The following is a 14,579-nucleotide window of genomic DNA, read 5'->3' as shown; positions in this document are numbered from 1 at the left end:
CGCGTTGCCAACCATCCTGAAAGACAAATATTGCACGGAGTTTTGTAGAGAGTTAAGGCGATAAGATAAAGCCGGCCGACGGCAAAACTGAACACACAATACAGTCCAAAACAGTTGGCCCAGTTCGTGTTTAGCAGCGGGCGCGTTAGGACCGTTTGCAAATCTAAAGCATTGGAGAGCTCTGCCACAAGCCCGTTACCTAATCGCTCACTCGATTTGCCACCATGTCAAAGAACTGCATGATAACGTTCGACCAGAATGAGCACGGCACCTACTTCACCGGCCAGGTGATAACCGGCAAGGTGATTGTCAATCTGAACAAGACCAAGAAACTGCGAGGTAAGTAGACTAACTAGTGGGCGCTTCTATTTATCGAGCGCGGCGTATCTTATCGCTTTGGATACTGCCGGGTTTGGCAAAGCAAAAGATTCAACAAACCACTGAAATGGGTAATTAAGTGATAACCATGCGGACACTCCAAATGTGCCATAATTGATGATTCCTGGGCCGAATGCGACCGATAACGACCTTACTTACGGTTGGGATCTACCCAGCTAACTTTATTTCCTTTCGAGGAAATACCAGGGGACTTACTCACCGCTATTATTAGCGATATAAACAATCAAGTTTAAAGGGTTAATTGTGGCCTTTGAATTTAAATTAAATGCACAGCCCTGATCAAGTCTTTGTAAAAATTGAATAATTTTATAGTGTGCGTCACGGCTTCCGTTTAATTTAAATTTAGGACGGGTTTATTACCTGTTCTTGGAAATGTCTCTTAAGGCTTGCCGCTTTCGGTTTATCTTATCCTAATATTAGACCTACCATGTGGGGCATACCAAAAAGATAAACAAAATGAGATAGCTTTTTTAATTTTGTAACTAAGGTAAGTTTATTCTAGAAGCCGTTACAATATATGTATAAGCCAGCACATTGCTTACAAAATTTAGGTTTTTCTTTTAAAAATGGCTTGTTTACATATTCTAACATTTCTTGTTTTGCAGGAATAAAACTGCAAATAAGTGGCTATGCACAAGCCCAGTGGCGCTACCGCAGACATGGTAAGGCGGTGGCCATCCAAAACCCTAAGAAGCTATCGAAGCACCAGTACAGCGGGCGGGAGGACTACATTGCCTCTACCACTTACCTCATGGGTTCCGAGCGGGGCAGCAACTTTAGCATGGACGCCGGCACGTACACCTACACTTTTGCCTGTCCCATTCCCAGCCACTGCCCCTCGTCCTTCGAGGGAGCCTATGGACACATCCGATATCTGGCCAAGGTCACCTTTCTGAAGCCAGGGGCTTCCAATCGCACCCACAACGTGGGTTTCACAGTGCTAAAGCTGCTGGACCTGAACCAGGAGACCAAGATGCTTCGGGAACCGGCGAGCAACGAAGCCGTGGAACACTTCTGCCTGATGCACACCAAGCCCGTGCAGTTGAAGGTCACTCTGCAGCAGCAGGGCTATGTTCCGGGCCAGTTCATGCTGATCCACGCCCAAGTGCGCAACGACTCCAGCTCCGACTGCCGGAAACTACTGATCATGCTGTACTTGCGAGCCACCTACACGGCTGATACGCCTTCGCTGCGCACCACCTCCGAGAAGATAATGCTGGTGAAGCGCGAGTGCGGTCCGGTGGCTCATCATGGGCAGAGGACGTACACGGAAACCCTGAGGATTCCGGCTACGGCGCCGACCTGCGAGCACCTGAGCAAGGTGGTGCGGGTGTCCTACGAAGTGCGTGTGGTGGCTGTTATGAACTGGCTGATGGCTAACCCGCGGGTTATGATCCCTGTGACCATTGGCAACGTGCCGCTGGCAACTGCGGTGTCCGGACCAGACTTCCTGCCCACTAACGCCTTCGCAGCTGGAAGTCCGCTGCCTGCCGACTTACCATGCACCTCCACAAGGGCCATGGAACTGGCTCAGATGGCCGCAGGCGGAGTCAGCAACTCCGGCTACGAGCTGACCGAGGATCTAGAGGACTTCGAGCTGCCAGAGGACGGAGATGATGAGTTGGAAGCCACCGACGATTTTGTTCCAGATTTACGTGAGTACAAGAGCGCACCTTACTTGCAGCTAGGACTGTATTATGAAAACTGTTAAATAGCGTCTTTAAAACTCTTTCTAATTACTGTTTTTCCACATTTTCCTCGTCTTTTTGCCCATAGCTCCTCCTACGTACGAGCAGGCCATGTTCATGACCACTGATATTGCGGATACGGACGCGAACACCGTCAGCGAGGCCTCCCAGTTTACTCCCCGCTACCCGGTCTTCGATGTGGACACATTCCAGAGCCCGCCGCCAAATCCTCCCCAGAAGAAGAGGCGTCGCCGCCGCAGACGTCCCGCCGATCCTGGACAGTCGAAGCAGCAACCGGAGAAACAACCAGTGGAGTCACCCGTGCAGATCTGAGGGCACTTATCGGGAAAAATCACGACTATATCTTATCTCGGCAGTATTTATTTATTTTACGGTTTGCCAGTGTACTTACCAAAATGTTTACTATATATGTGCATCGAAATGATAAACAAACCTGAATATAAAAATTTCAACTGGGTGACACGCGATAAATTGCGATTATAGCCCAGACAACCAAGTCCATGAAGGCATTGAACTACAATTGTATTTCTTTCGCGTTTTATAATCTAAATTGAACTTGACTCTACTTGGGAGGTTGAACATATTGTTAGCCCAAAGCATCGTCTATGCACTAAAAAGTTAAGCGACATTATTATTATAAAGTAATTTATATAGAGGCATCTTGGAAAACATTTATAGATGTATGTATATATTTTTTATCAGGAAAACTAACCGAGTGTAGATGAACATCGATATTTTGGGAACTGTAAGAGCTAGAAAGTGGGAATTTGGCATGTTGCTCAATTTATAATTATATTTCTTATTTTATCGATGTGCCAAGAGAGTTTTGGAACATCTTCATCCATACCAGATCACTAACAAACGTAATCAACTATGTCATACTTAAGTAGACGAATTAGCTTGATAGCTTTTACACCGTATTTCGAAAGAAATATCTTTGTTTATCTCGTATATCTTGAGCTGTGCGAGTTTTGTTTACCAATTTAAAGATTTTGTGCCTTCTTATTCGTAACAAAACAGCGAATGTCGGTGTAACAACAAAAAAGAGAACAGCGAGCGCAAGCCCCAAAGCTCGCTCTCGATGAGAAAAGCTTTGGCTCTCGAAAAGTGATGATGTCACTAGAACCAAGCGGTTGCAGACCGGCTGTTCTCTTTCTGTATTTCATTTCGGGCGCGACGCTTGTTTGGTGCTGAATGGATTTCACGTTGCGCGGCGTCACTTAATAAGATCTGAGATTTCGAAATATATTTCGTATATAAACCACATACTAAAGAATCGAGATCGTTTGCTAGGGGACTCTAAAATGCCTTCCACCTGCTCATTTGAGCTCGATCGCCGCGAACCCATTTACTATAGTGGAGAGACGGTCAATGGAAGGGCCATTCTGACAACGACATCCGAAAAGTCTGTACACGGTGAGTTTACTCCTTATAAAGCTAATAGTGCTGATAAGTTTTTCATTCAATCGTAATCTCTGCGCCTATGTGATACTCGTAATACCAAGCCGGTTTTATAGAATGCAGCTACCAAACAAGTTTTCTGTTAGCAAAGAAAGTGCTCTGCTTCTTATATAAGACGCTTGCAAGCGATCATTTATGTGCCTTAACTAGCTCAAATGTTTAATTCCTATTAGCCTAAAGTGTAGCCACTGTTGACCTAATACAAAATTCATTCATCAATTCCTTTGTTTTTCAAATTGTCCATTTTAAAAAAAACTTGAAAGCTTTAAAGAAGATAACATTGGCGTATACACACTCAAAAAGCGCGAAAAGAGAGCAACAAGTATTTGATACAGTGGATGAAGTGCACTTTAAATGCTCAAACAGTTCCATTTTGATTCCGCATTCCGCTCATAAAGTGATAACAATATGTGTTGAAAATATATACATTCTTGCATTGAGTACAAGCCATACAAAATTCATTCATCAATTCTTTTGTTTTTCAAATTGTCCATTCTAAAAAAAACTTGAATGCTTTAAAGAAGATAATATTGACATGTATGTACACATTTTATGTTGGACAGTGGATGAAGTGCACACTCAAATAGTTCCATTTTGATTGGGCTGGACGCATTCCGCTCAAAAGTGATAACAATATGTGTTGAAAATATATACCTGCATTCGGGTACAAGCCATAGTCAAACCAATAGAGTCCTGATTGGTAACGTTTCTATATAATACCATGTTATTAATACAATATCAACCATGCGAATGCAACTAATATTCTCCCTTTCAATTAGAGGTATACATTCTGTTCGAGGGCGAGGCAAAGGTGCGATGGGATGAGTGGCGAACCAGGACGAGAGCTGGAAGGACCGAGCTCTACACGGAGTATTTCCGAGGCAAGCAGCAGTACCTGTACACCCGGACCTCCGTCTTTGCATCCGGGAGTCTTCCACCGGGCACGCACACCTACAACTTCTGCATTCCGCTGCCTCTGGAATGCCCCTCCTCAGTGGTGGCGCAGTACGGAAAAATCTACTACGAGGTCTCCGTGGTCATCGATCGCCAGTGGCGCTTCAACAACGTCTTCAAGCAGCCACTGACGGTAATACAGACCTACAACCTCAACATGAGCCCTCAATTGCTGGTGAGTACGAAGGACGCAAAGGCTCACAAAACTGCAGATTGGGTTTTTATTGAGTAAGACAAAAAGTTCAAAGAAATCGGCACTAAATCGACGCAGTTTTAAATTGTGCTGCGGAAAAATGTGAGGACAATTAGATGAGTCATTCAAGTGTAGTAACATTGCGTGCCTTATGAACGTAACATACAGAATGATAAAACTAATAAGGGATGTGCTTAGAATATGCAAGCCAAAACTATGTGGCTAAATAAAAAAAACTGCACCCTATTTCTAACGAATTTGGCCCAATGAAATGTATACTAGAAACATTTAAATAATCTAATCGAACCCAACTTTTCATTAACCTTTGTTTGTCTTTATTGTATGTTAAATTTAGTTATATTCGACAAGAGCAATTAGCTAATATTAACAAATGTACAATCCTTTTGGACAGATTCCCCTAGTTCGAGAGGACATCAAGCACTTCTGCTGTTGGCCCTGCAGCTCAGGACCGGTGCTCTCGACGCTAACGATACCCTTCGGTGGCTACGCACCTGGACAGAAGATACGCTTTACTCTGGAGATCGACAACCAGTCGAGCGGCTATGACCTGGACGGCATCGAAGTGAAGCTAAAGCAGATCCACAGATTCCAGGCTCAGACGCCCCACTACAAAACCCGCGAGAAGGAGCACACCCTGCATAAAAGTGGTCAGCAGGAGCGTGTGTTGCGGCTCTCAAAGAGAAAAATCGAAGGAACTCTGGCTATTCCGGCGGTACCGCCCTCCACCCGCTCCGATGGCATTATTTCGATTAGTTACAAAGTGATCCTCACAATCAGCACGGGCGACTGCCACGTGGACTCGGACTTCGAGGTGCCGATTGTAATTGGCACTATACCATTGATCCAAAGTGCCGAGAATCCAGCCAGTGCAGCACAGTGGATACCGGAAACACCGGACACTCCGGCCGGAGCTGCCGCAGATCTGCCTCCCAGTTATGACAAGTGCCGTACTTGAAATGTGTATAGCGACAACATCAGATCATCTCCATTTGAAAATAAAGTGTAAAAATGTATCTGATCGCCGATCTGATTATTGATTATTGGTGCTGTATAATTCTTAAACTATTTACGTTTTTAGAACCACCAACCTTCGAGGAGGCCACAAACTTTGGGGAACGGTTCATCGACATCGATCAGGACGAGCACAATCGCACGGATGACTTTATTCCGCGTTACCCCATGTACACCAACTTTGCCATGCCATCGGCTCCGCCTCCAGCCGCTGGAGAATGGGATTCCACTCAACCCGTTCCCGTTCTGTCATTACCCCATGACCCCACTGCCCCCATGAGCGGTCAAAACAATACTGACCACCCAACTCCATCCTACGGTTGGAACTCCCAATCCTGAAAAGAGCCAAAGCAAAATCTCATTAAATGATTTTAAATTGCTTTACCTATCGCTATTACTGATATCTAAATAGATCTATAAATATCTAATAGAATATAATAGAATATCTAAAGAGATATTCTAAATATCTAATAGAATATCAATAGATTCGATATTACTAAACATAGGTTAGTTGTTTCTCGTGTTTCTGATAGGAAACTAAATCTTAGGAGTATATATAAGTTCTCAAACCAAATAGCACTATAAATATAAGCGTAGAATCCGGTTTTATGACTGAACTTTGCTTTACTATTCTTAGAAAGCAAACTTTCAGAAGCACTTTGTAAAAGTTTGTATTTTCATTTTTGATACAAAAATATTAATTATTGAGTCCCTTTGCATAACGAAGACCACAGCTAAGTAAACAACAATCCTCCTCGGAACAGAATTCCGCAGGAAATATATAATATTTTGAAATCCAAATTCTAAGCGAATTGAATATGACGGATTGTCCAATTCACCTACTCTGTTTGTACGCTGGTGCTCCTCGACTGTAAATAATTAATTAAGTTTTTGTGTTCCTCTTTCAAATCATTTAAATTTAAGTCAACAATTTCGAATCACAACCAAAATTCTTGAATCCATGTTGTCGATGCTAAATATTTACACATTTAATCAGTGTAAAAACATATAAAAAGTATTTCGATAGCAGCAACCGCAGGGATTTTGCCAACAATATTTAACAATATTTATTTTAAAAATAAAAAGGGAACGCAAATATCTAGCTACAGTTAAGTGCTGGAAAATTATATTCAAAATCGTGAATACCTCCAAAAGATACTCCGAGACAATGACGCTTTTGTGATAATGCATTAATATAATATATATATTTATGTAATTTTGCTAGTGGATGAAATAAATTAGAAGACTTAAAGTACAGCTGTGGTGTCCATTCAATAGGACTTCACTTCCTCGGATGGAGTCTGGTCCATTTCGTAGTAGACATAACGTGGTCTAAAATCCAACTGCTCGCCGGACAAGTAGTGTTTGTTGGTCTTATTCAGGTTGGTGGCTACCATGAACTCGGCCTCGCGGAAATTCGAAGCTAAATAGTATGGAAAAGGAAAATTATATATACAGATTCTATAAATCGAGAAGGGCCGTACCCAAAGATGTAGTGGAAACACTGTAACTCGCAACCAAATTTGGGGCTGCTTCGACTGGAGGAGTTGGTTCCGGGGCAGTTGCCTCCATTGGCTCTTGCATGAGGAGTTTGCCAGGGCACGGCGGCGTCACATTGCCAATGATGACCGGCATCCGGGCCGCAATGAAGCGTTTTTCCTGCTGAGTCGTGACCAGCACCTCCACCTCGTAGTTAAGCTGCAGGCAGGCACATCCTGCCACACTCAAGGTGGCCGCAGTTTGGGGCACTTGCAGCATGTGAAGGTGCTGGAAGCTCTGCAGTTCTGCACGGGGAAGGTTGTGCAGCTCGTGGCGGCTGCTTAGGACAGTTTGCCGCTCAACCTTGCTCTCCATGCGCTTGGGCTTATTCCGCAGATGGGCAATGTAGGTGCTGATCTGGACGAGGGAGTAAACCGCCTCGCGCAGTGGCAACTTCTCCGGGTTGTGCAGCGTCACATGGACAGAGATACCGGCTCCTGGCGAGTAACCCTGCCTGGGAATCTGGATCTGCAGATGCAGTGGCTTCGTCCAGAATTTAAGGCGAGGGGTCTGCTCGTAAGTCTGCACCTCACAGCTCCGTGTCTCCTGGCTGAGGGAGTTCTGTGGGTAAATCTGCAATTGGCGCACATGGAGCACCTGCTGCGGGCGATCTGCGCTGCTGTGGATGAGCACTTGGAGTGTGTACCGTATGTGCCCGTGGGCCCCCTCGAAATTTCCGGGGCAGTTCTTGGGCAGCTTCACGTGGAAGCCGTAATTGTAGGTGCCCGCCTCCATTATCTGGGGTTGCGCCGCCTCCGAGCCCACAAAATAATCGATTTTGGCAAAGAAATCCACGCGATAATCAAAGTCCAAGCTCTGGGCCACCACTTGCGACTCGTTTTTCTTCGGATTCCGTTGCTTTTGGGGCTGCTGCCAGGCGGTGCTCGCGTATCCATTGGCCTCCAAGCATATTGCTGAGGTAAAGAGCATTGGCAAAAAGATAAATATACAACATTATTATTCACAAATATTGTTCAAGTTCCAACTATGAAAAGTTACTAATCAATTTTGCCATCGATAAGCCAACTGAAAGGTATCACTGCGACAAGCCATATCAGCCACTTGTCCATAGAAGCAACCAGATCTCGATTGTGAATCAGCGGCACTGATGGCTACTCTACATGGGGTAGCCCATGAGTCACGCTCCAACTTGCCTTTGATTAGGGTCCGCTCCGAAAGGGTCAGATAGACGTGACCATTGACCGTATCACCGGCCCGATAGGCGCCGCGTGGGTTGTCCAACTGGATCTCACAGCGGTGGCTCATTTCCAGCTCGCTGCTCTCTGTGGACGGCTCGACTGCTAACCGATGTCTGGAGTTGTTGACAACATGCCCGCCCATTAAGAACGGGAATCCACGCGGCCTTATCGGTTGTACTAGGTGTGAGTGCTACCATGGCTGCTATCTCCAGAGCCATATCTAATCTGGCCAGGACGCTGTGCGGTGTCCGGGTGAGGACTGCTATCGCCTACCAAACAATTTGTAATTTAATTAAAACGCGTTACATTGGAGGGCAGGTGTAGCCTACAAATGGGCGAAAGGGTATCACGAATTCAAGGACTCGCAGGACCAGTGATGGGTATAGTATTTTTCTGTAATTAGCCATACAAAATAATCGACCTTTCAAGACCTAGCACCGCCATGTTCAATCCCATAAGCGGTTATTTCGTTTATCTTTCAGTAATTTGCTTAAATTGCATCACCACGCAACGCGAAATACAATTCACAAGCTGATTGTGTGTATACTGCAATTATTTATTGTCCACTTAAGAACGCATTAATTGGTACTTACAATAATAAGTGAATTAGTAAATGTAATTAGTAAATCGAGTCGATTACATAGTTAAACCTTAAATGTTTGACGGATGTATAAGAGCGGTAGTAGTATGCTAGAAAAACGAGACTTTGGCACTCAATAAGTTCGATTCGATCATTTTTGGATGGTACGCGAGTGTACAGATTTGCGCAATGAAAGCTCACTAAAACTAGACGACGGACTAGGATCCGGCCTAAAAATCCTGTATAAGCCTTAGTCTTGAACACTTAAGTTACTTATTACTGGGTATGGCAATACGTATATAAGACACTTTTCCTTCAGAACAGGTGCTCATCCTGGATCTCCTCGACCCCTGCAACGGGTGCACGTTGAATTGGCCGATGCACCTGGGCAGTCACATCCACATCTGCTGCCTCCTGCTCCTGCTCCTCCTCCTGCTCCTGCACCTGCTCCTGCACCTGCTCCTCGACGTGTTCGGACAGTGGACCACAGAGGGATCCGAAAGTGTCCAGACTCCGGCCCGTGTGATCCGTGTTGAGCGATCCGTACGACCTGTACATGTGCAAGTCCAAGCCAGAGTCCTCCATTCCGTGGGCAGGAGCTGTCCCAATGAGAGTGGAAAATCCAGGAAACTTGGGCAAGTGAATCCGCTGCAGGACGACTGCGGGGTTACTCCCTAGGGTTTGTTGACTGCCTGCCAAGGTAGCAAAGCTGAAAGAGGGCGGAACTGCGAATGGAGATAAAAGCTAGTTAATTGTATGACGGTCTCAAGAAAATCACCTTTTAATATAATATTAAATAAATTATTAAATATTAAATGACTTAAATGTAGTAAAGTAAGTAAATGTATTACTTAAAGATTTATGTTAGAGACTTCCCTTCCAAATGTTGCTTTAAATGAATTGCCGATATTGAATATCGGTATTATTTAATATTATAAACTCGCAGAATTAATATGTGTACATTAGAATACCCCTATGGTGCTATTTTTTTGAGCACTTCAAGAAGATTTCAATACCACATGTGAAAACCTGATTGACATGTTTTTCAAATTTGAATATATAGCGTACCATTGATATCCGGTACACGTAGACTAAAATTCTATACTAAATATAGAAATGAAATGAAATTAAGTGATATATATAAGTATATATATATATGATATACATGATAAGTAATCCTGATCAGGATCACTGGCCAAATCGATCTAGCCGTGTACTTAAGATTGTCTGTCAGTTTGTCTGAGGGTTAGGCAACTATTAAAGCTATAAAGTTAAGACTATGCATTTTTTTATTTAAAAAGTGTTTTAATTTTTTATTTTACTTGCCATTTTCTGTCGCTAGAGGTATACGGGTTATTGAATAACAGCTGCTTCAGAGTCATTATGCAAAAACAAGAGGAAGTTTTATAGTCGAGTTCCCCGACTATCAGATGCCCGTTCTCCAGCTAAAAACTAAAAAAAATTCATAGTGTGGGCGTAACAGTTTTGGGCAGTTTGTGGGCGTTAGATTGGCCGTGACAAAAATCATAAGAACTTCACAAGAACTTCTGCCTGTTACGTACTTTTCAACGAATCTAGTATACCCTTTTACTCTTCGAGTAACGGGTATAATAAATAATTTAATCAGTGGATATAGCTATGTATATTCACACAAGATCCAGTTTAGTTTACCAACAACTTCAAGCTCTATTCTAAGCAACAGTTCATCATACAAAAATAATTTTAAAAAGAATAGAAAACAAAATACTTACGTTAAATGTGTCGTGCTACTCATTACATTCTAAAACATGTTTACTATTTAGATAGAGCTATCCGAGCAATATTAGACACTTATTTAAAACTACCTTAATAAATGCGACCATTTGTGGGATGATGATTTCAGTGATGCACATGTCCACTGCAAACAGGAACAAACAAAACTTACGGCAACTGTCGTAAGACGGAGGCTCGTCGTCCTCTATCACCCGATGCGGCTCGTCGGTGGCCGGATCTGCTTCTCCGGCGGACTCCTCCTCCACAGTTGGCGGTCGGGGAGTGACGCGCTCGATGAGGCGCTGTCTCTCCGGCGTGGGCGTCCGTCGCACTGGCTGCTGGGTGTGGACCGAGTCCCTGAGGTGTTGCAGGGAGGTGGTGCCCACGATGATGGGCACCGAGAGGTCCGTGTCGTAGTGGAAGTAGCCTGTCTTCAGCTTTATCTGCAGCGTGTAGTGCAGAAAGACGATGTAGTTGGGGTTCAGGGTGGATCGGGGCGTGTCCATGGGCATACAGATGCTGGACTCGTACTGCCGCTTGGACAGGCGCAGAGTGCGGTCCGAGATGAGCTCCTTGACCAGCGTCTTGGAGTAGAAGTTCCGCTTCACAGGCTTCCGCGACAGGAAGACGAAGTGCTGCTTGATGGACACCTCCACGCCGATGATGTCGTAGTGCGGCGATTGGTTGTCCACCTCCAGCCGGAAGGGCACCTCCTGAAGGGGCGTGAATCCGGAGGCGGGCAAGGTCAAGGTGGAGCAGATGGGGCCCGAAATGCAGGGCCAATGGCAGAGGTACTTCAGGTTCTCGTCCTTGACAGGCAGCTAATGTGGGGGAACGTATTAGTTAAATGAATGGCATGGCTGTGACTTGAACAGCTCTCAAATTCTATTTGGTATTCAAAAATCCAATAAAAATGAATCAATATTCAGGTTTAAGTCCAAAACTGGTTGCCCCATGTAATATACTTCTGGAATGACCAAAATGTAGAAGTACTCACTGCAAACTCCGCATTGTAGTTGAGGTCCAGGGTCTGCACCACGTTGATGGGCTTCCGGAAGACCTCGTCGAAGCCCCAGGGCTTGTCGATGGTCAGCGAGATGGTGTAGGCTATGTAGCCGTAGGGACCCTTGCAAGTACTGGGACAGTCCGGCGGAATCCTGAGGGTGAGGACGTATACGTGGACCCCGGCCCGGAAGAGGGTGTTATCGAACACATTGGTGCGTGAGTGCAAGTATTGCTGATGGCCCGAGTAGTTGGCCGTCTCGCTCTTGCCGCTCATCGACCACTGAACCTTGGCCTCGCCCTCCAGAGTCACATACACGGCTGGGGATTTCAGAACTTGTAGTCTTCCCAGGGGATAGGAGCTTAGGAGCTTAGGAGCTCGGGAGTGCTTTGAACCCACCATTGACGCGCTTCACCTTGTCCGTACGCAGCAAAATGCGACCGCTGATGTACTCGCCGCTGTTGTAGACCGGATTCAGGCGATCCAGCTGAAAGACACAGGTGGTGGGCATGGCTGCTGACCCAATCCTCACTGCCAGTTCATCACCACTATTTCTGTGCTCGGAAACGGGCCTGTGGAGACGGAGCACCAAACAACCGCAACCCGACTTCCACACAGCCAGACGCGCACTGAGTTCTGAACGGCGGGTTCTTTGTCAGCATCCGACGCCATCGGGCTTTCGCTTTCCGGGGAGCGGCGTCTCGGGGGCGGCGAATCGATAAGCTGGCGCCTTGCGTCTGTGTAGCCGTCTACTGTCTGCTTCTGGTCTAATATTTCAGCGCGAACCGTTCGGAAATGGAGCAGCTTTTGGCTGTGAGTCCTTTCGGTTTCCTTTGTTTCGCTCCGGCCAGCACACACACTCGCCCATGTGGCGGCTGAAACGGTGGACGAATGCCAAGGGGCGGATGCTGGCGAGGTCAGGAGCCAGTATCCACCACGTACTGGGGTACATTCTGGTTATTACCATATATCAAGCGCCGATACAACGGCCGAAAGAATGTCAACAAAGTCGAGCAGTGCGTCACAACCCCCTTACCCTTGGCCACTTTGCTGCCGCATAACGTGGCACAATTAGGACCCCAAATTATTTGGGCACTCACTCCATTAATCCGGCATGCATAATTCCGATAATGAGAGCGTGCCAGTTGGCTGGGTGGAAGGAGGCTGCCTAAAATGCGATGCTCCCAGAGAAGGAGGGCAATATTTGCACATTTTTAAGTATGTTTCAATAGCTTGCTCAACTTTATTGGGTAGTAAAAGCTATAAACGTTTTTACATGTTAGTCAATAGTTCCACCATCCATTTGTTTGTTTGGCTTACGCATTTCAAGTTCAATTGCGGTGAATTCTAAGTTTTTTATGTAAATAGTAACCATCGAACCCATTCGTTTGTTTACTTACGCATTTCAAGTTCAATTACAGAGAATTCTACAGTTTTCAGTAGCTTGCACTGAAATTCCAGACTCGGCACGTGTCAGGGTAGCACTTTCCTAAAAAAGAATTTCAATGCTAATTGCACGTACGACTGTTTTCTCTTCGGGCCTTTGAGCAACTTGATGCGTTCACAGTGTTTGTTCAGCGCCAAGCCGTCCAGTTCCCGGGAACAGCTGTGGGCCAGAAACTGATTAACTGGCCTAAGCAGCTCGCCGTGGCTCAGGGCTAGAGGGGCCATAATTAATTACTTGTGGCCCTATTGTTGGGATCCGTGGGACATGTGGACTTACCCATATTTACGAAGCAAAGTTCGGACGCTTCCAAAGAAGAATTTACGGGGGGTGCAGCAGTGGCCACGAAAATGGGCAGCTTGATTGGGGCATTCGGGAAGTTGAATGTCTCAATGTAATAACTGATTTGTATGTGTTCCAGCTGATCTGAGGCACTCATAATGGGGGCTGTAAGGGGCAGCCGAAGACTGCCACTCAGTTCCGAGCTCTCGGCCAACACTTGTGTCCTGGTCTTGGTTTTGGCATTTGGCCGCTGACTAGTGTAGCTGATTTGGCTGCACAAGCGGGTAAGGAAGTCCTGCACTGCATCCTTGGCATAGATTTCATAGCTCACACTTTGGCCCGGCACAAACACACTTCGCGGCAGTGCAAGGGCCACATTCGAAGTCTCCAGGTACTGGGGCTTGAGATCGCCGAATTCCAGACACCTGCGTACCACCAATCGCTGCTGGAAGCATTTGTTATGTGTGCCCCTTCTTTCGAGTACGACCTTCAGCACATAGTCCACACTGCCAAAGGGAAGCCTGCAGCTGGCTGGCAGGTTTTCAGGCAGCTGAAACTCGAAGTCACCCAGTGGGAAGGTGCCAGGCTGCAGGCGAATGGCTTCGGTCAACCTTTTTGTTTGATTTACGTGCACCTTGCTGCCGCTGTAATCCACTTTGGCGCACTCCAGGTTTCCGGTGCTGTCATTGTGCTCGATTTCCGGCGCTCCTCGCAGGGATTCCCGCCAGTGAACCGTCGAGACTCCGTGGAGAGTGACACTCACGCCTGTCGAATGGGTACAACAACAAGATCAGCACAACAGATTGCCCTCTATCTGCAGCACTCTGCCTATCTAATCACTAAACCAACTCATTTGCCTAATGGCATCTTACCCTCTAATTTGGCATTTTTTTTCCCGGCGACTGTCACAGTGAGTGAACCCGAAACTCGCTCGCCGGTGTAATAAACAGCAGCGGCACGCGATAAGTTGAATTCACAATTTATTGGCATTTTCAGTGGCATGCAGCAGATTTACTACGACTGAGACTCCAG

At 45.8% G+C, this 14,579-nt stretch overlaps 5 protein-coding genes across 9 annotated transcripts; 2 read left to right on the top strand and 3 right to left on the bottom strand.

Annotated features, from left to right (window-relative positions):
* Nucleotides 1–113: 113 nt before the first annotated feature.
* On the top strand, nt 114–2,662 carry LOC6553216 (arrestin domain-containing protein 17). Its single transcript, XM_001979182.3, has 3 exons — nt 114–339; nt 1,005–2,054; nt 2,176–2,662. Exons 1-3 carry the CDS (start codon nt 225–227, stop codon nt 2,418–2,420), a joined length of 1,410 nt encoding a protein of 469 aa, XP_001979218.1. The 5' UTR covers nt 114–224; the 3' UTR covers nt 2,421–2,662.
* A 571-nt stretch (nt 2,663–3,233) lies between these two features.
* LOC6553225 (arrestin domain-containing protein 3) lies at nt 3,234–7,003 on the top strand. Of its 4 annotated transcripts, none has more exons than XM_001979183.3 (4): nt 3,234–3,524; nt 4,349–4,698; nt 5,129–5,684; nt 5,816–7,003. In XM_001979183.3, the coding sequence occupies exons 1-4, from the start codon at nt 3,413–3,415 to the stop codon at nt 6,085–6,087; spliced, it is 1,290 nt and encodes a 429-aa protein (XP_001979219.1). In that variant the 5' UTR covers nt 3,234–3,412; the 3' UTR covers nt 6,088–7,003. The 4 variants fall into 4 exon arrangements, 3 of the variants coding, with proteins under 3 accessions (XP_001979219.1, XP_026831437.1, XP_026831438.1); XM_026975636.1 differs by having other exon boundaries at nt 5,129–5,739; nt 5,816–5,833; XR_003407582.1 differs by having other exon boundaries at nt 3,235–3,524; nt 5,129–5,747; nt 5,816–5,877.
* LOC6553226 (arrestin domain-containing protein 4) lies at nt 6,928–8,597 on the bottom strand. The gene is made up of 3 exons (XM_001979184.3): nt 8,442–8,597; nt 7,233–8,201; nt 6,928–7,171 (listed from the first exon to the last, which is right to left on the bottom strand). Exons 1-3 carry the CDS (start codon nt 8,551–8,553, stop codon nt 7,020–7,022), a joined length of 1,233 nt encoding a protein of 410 aa, XP_001979220.2. The 5' UTR covers nt 8,554–8,597; the 3' UTR covers nt 6,928–7,019.
* A 545-nt stretch (nt 8,598–9,142) lies between these two features.
* LOC6553227 (arrestin domain-containing protein 3) lies at nt 9,143–12,452 on the bottom strand. Of its 2 annotated transcripts, none has more exons than XM_001979185.3 (4): nt 12,221–12,452; nt 11,816–12,141; nt 10,991–11,639; nt 9,143–9,791 (listed from the first exon to the last, which is right to left on the bottom strand). In XM_001979185.3, exons 1-4 carry the CDS (start codon nt 12,330–12,332, stop codon nt 9,382–9,384), a joined length of 1,497 nt encoding a protein of 498 aa, XP_001979221.1. In that variant the 5' UTR covers nt 12,333–12,452; the 3' UTR covers nt 9,143–9,381. The 2 variants fall into 2 exon arrangements, with proteins under 2 accessions (XP_001979221.1, XP_026838009.1); XM_026982208.1 differs by having other exon boundaries at nt 9,143–9,486; nt 9,523–9,791; nt 11,816–12,224.
* A 597-nt stretch (nt 12,453–13,049) lies between these two features.
* LOC6553228 lies at nt 13,050–14,537 on the bottom strand. Its single transcript, XM_001979186.3, has 3 exons — nt 14,420–14,537; nt 13,545–14,312; nt 13,050–13,479 (listed from the first exon to the last, which is right to left on the bottom strand). The coding sequence occupies exons 1-3, from the start codon at nt 14,535–14,537 to the stop codon at nt 13,295–13,297; spliced, it is 1,071 nt and encodes a 356-aa protein (XP_001979222.3). The 3' UTR covers nt 13,050–13,294.
* Nucleotides 14,538–14,579: the final 42 nt, after the last annotated feature.

Source organism: Drosophila erecta, unplaced genomic scaffold, assembly GCF_003286155.1.
Source record: "Drosophila erecta strain 14021-0224.00,06,07 unplaced genomic scaffold, DereRS2 tig00000000-arrow-pilon, whole genome shotgun sequence".
Taxonomy (NCBI): domain Eukaryota; kingdom Metazoa; phylum Arthropoda; class Insecta; order Diptera; family Drosophilidae; genus Drosophila; species Drosophila erecta.
This window is presented reverse-complemented; position numbering and strand designations above follow the sequence as displayed.

Bases quoted from the DNA above. Each gene is read 5' to 3' on its own strand.
- LOC6553216 (XM_001979182.3), top strand. From the start codon at position 225: ATGTCAAAGAACTGCATGATAACGTTCGACCAGAATGAGCACGGCACC. The intron at 340-1,004 runs GTAAGTAGACTA...CTTGTTTTGCAG, and splicing joins CAAGACCAAGAAACTGCGAG to GAATAAAACTGCAAATAAGT. The intron at 2,055-2,175 runs GTGAGTACAAGA...TTTTGCCCATAG, and splicing joins CGATTTTGTTCCAGATTTAC to CTCCTCCTACGTACGAGCAG.
- LOC6553225 (XM_001979183.3), top strand. From the start codon at position 3,413: ATGCCTTCCACCTGCTCATTTGAGCTCGATCGCCGCGAACCCATTTAC. The intron at 4,699-5,128 runs GTGAGTACGAAG...CCTTTTGGACAG, and splicing joins ACATGAGCCCTCAATTGCTG to ATTCCCCTAGTTCGAGAGGA. The intron at 5,685-5,815 runs GTACTTGAAATG...TTACGTTTTTAG, and splicing joins TCCCAGTTATGACAAGTGCC to AACCACCAACCTTCGAGGAG.
- LOC6553226 (XM_001979184.3), bottom strand. From the start codon at position 8,553: ATGAGCCACCGCTGTGAGATCCAGTTGGACAACCCACGCGGCGCCTAT. The intron at 8,202-8,441 runs GCAAGTTGGAGC...TCTTTACCTCAG, and splicing joins GGAGCGGACCCTAATCAAAG to CAATATGCTTGGAGGCCAAT. The intron at 7,172-7,232 runs GTACGGCCCTTC...CATACTATTTAG, and splicing joins TGTTTCCACTACATCTTTGG to CTTCGAATTTCCGCGAGGCC.
- LOC6553227 (XM_001979185.3), bottom strand. From the start codon at position 12,332: ATGCCCACCACCTGTGTCTTTCAGCTGGATCGCCTGAATCCGGTCTAC. The intron at 12,142-12,220 runs GTGGGTTCAAAG...TGAAATCCCCAG, and splicing joins CAAGGTGAAGCGCGTCAATG to CCGTGTATGTGACTCTGGAG. The intron at 11,640-11,815 runs GTGAGTACTTCT...CCCCCACATTAG, and splicing joins ACTACAATGCGGAGTTTGCA to CTGCCTGTCAAGGACGAGAA.
- LOC6553228 (XM_001979186.3), bottom strand. From the start codon at position 14,537: ATGCCAATAAATTGTGAATTCAACTTATCGCGTGCCGCTGCTGTTTAT. The intron at 14,313-14,419 runs GTAAGATGCCAT...CCCATTCGACAG, and splicing joins AAAAAATGCCAAATTAGAGG to GCGTGAGTGTCACTCTCCAC. The intron at 13,480-13,544 runs GTAAGTCCACAT...TGGCCCCTCTAG, and splicing joins ACTTTGCTTCGTAAATATGG to CCCTGAGCCACGGCGAGCTG.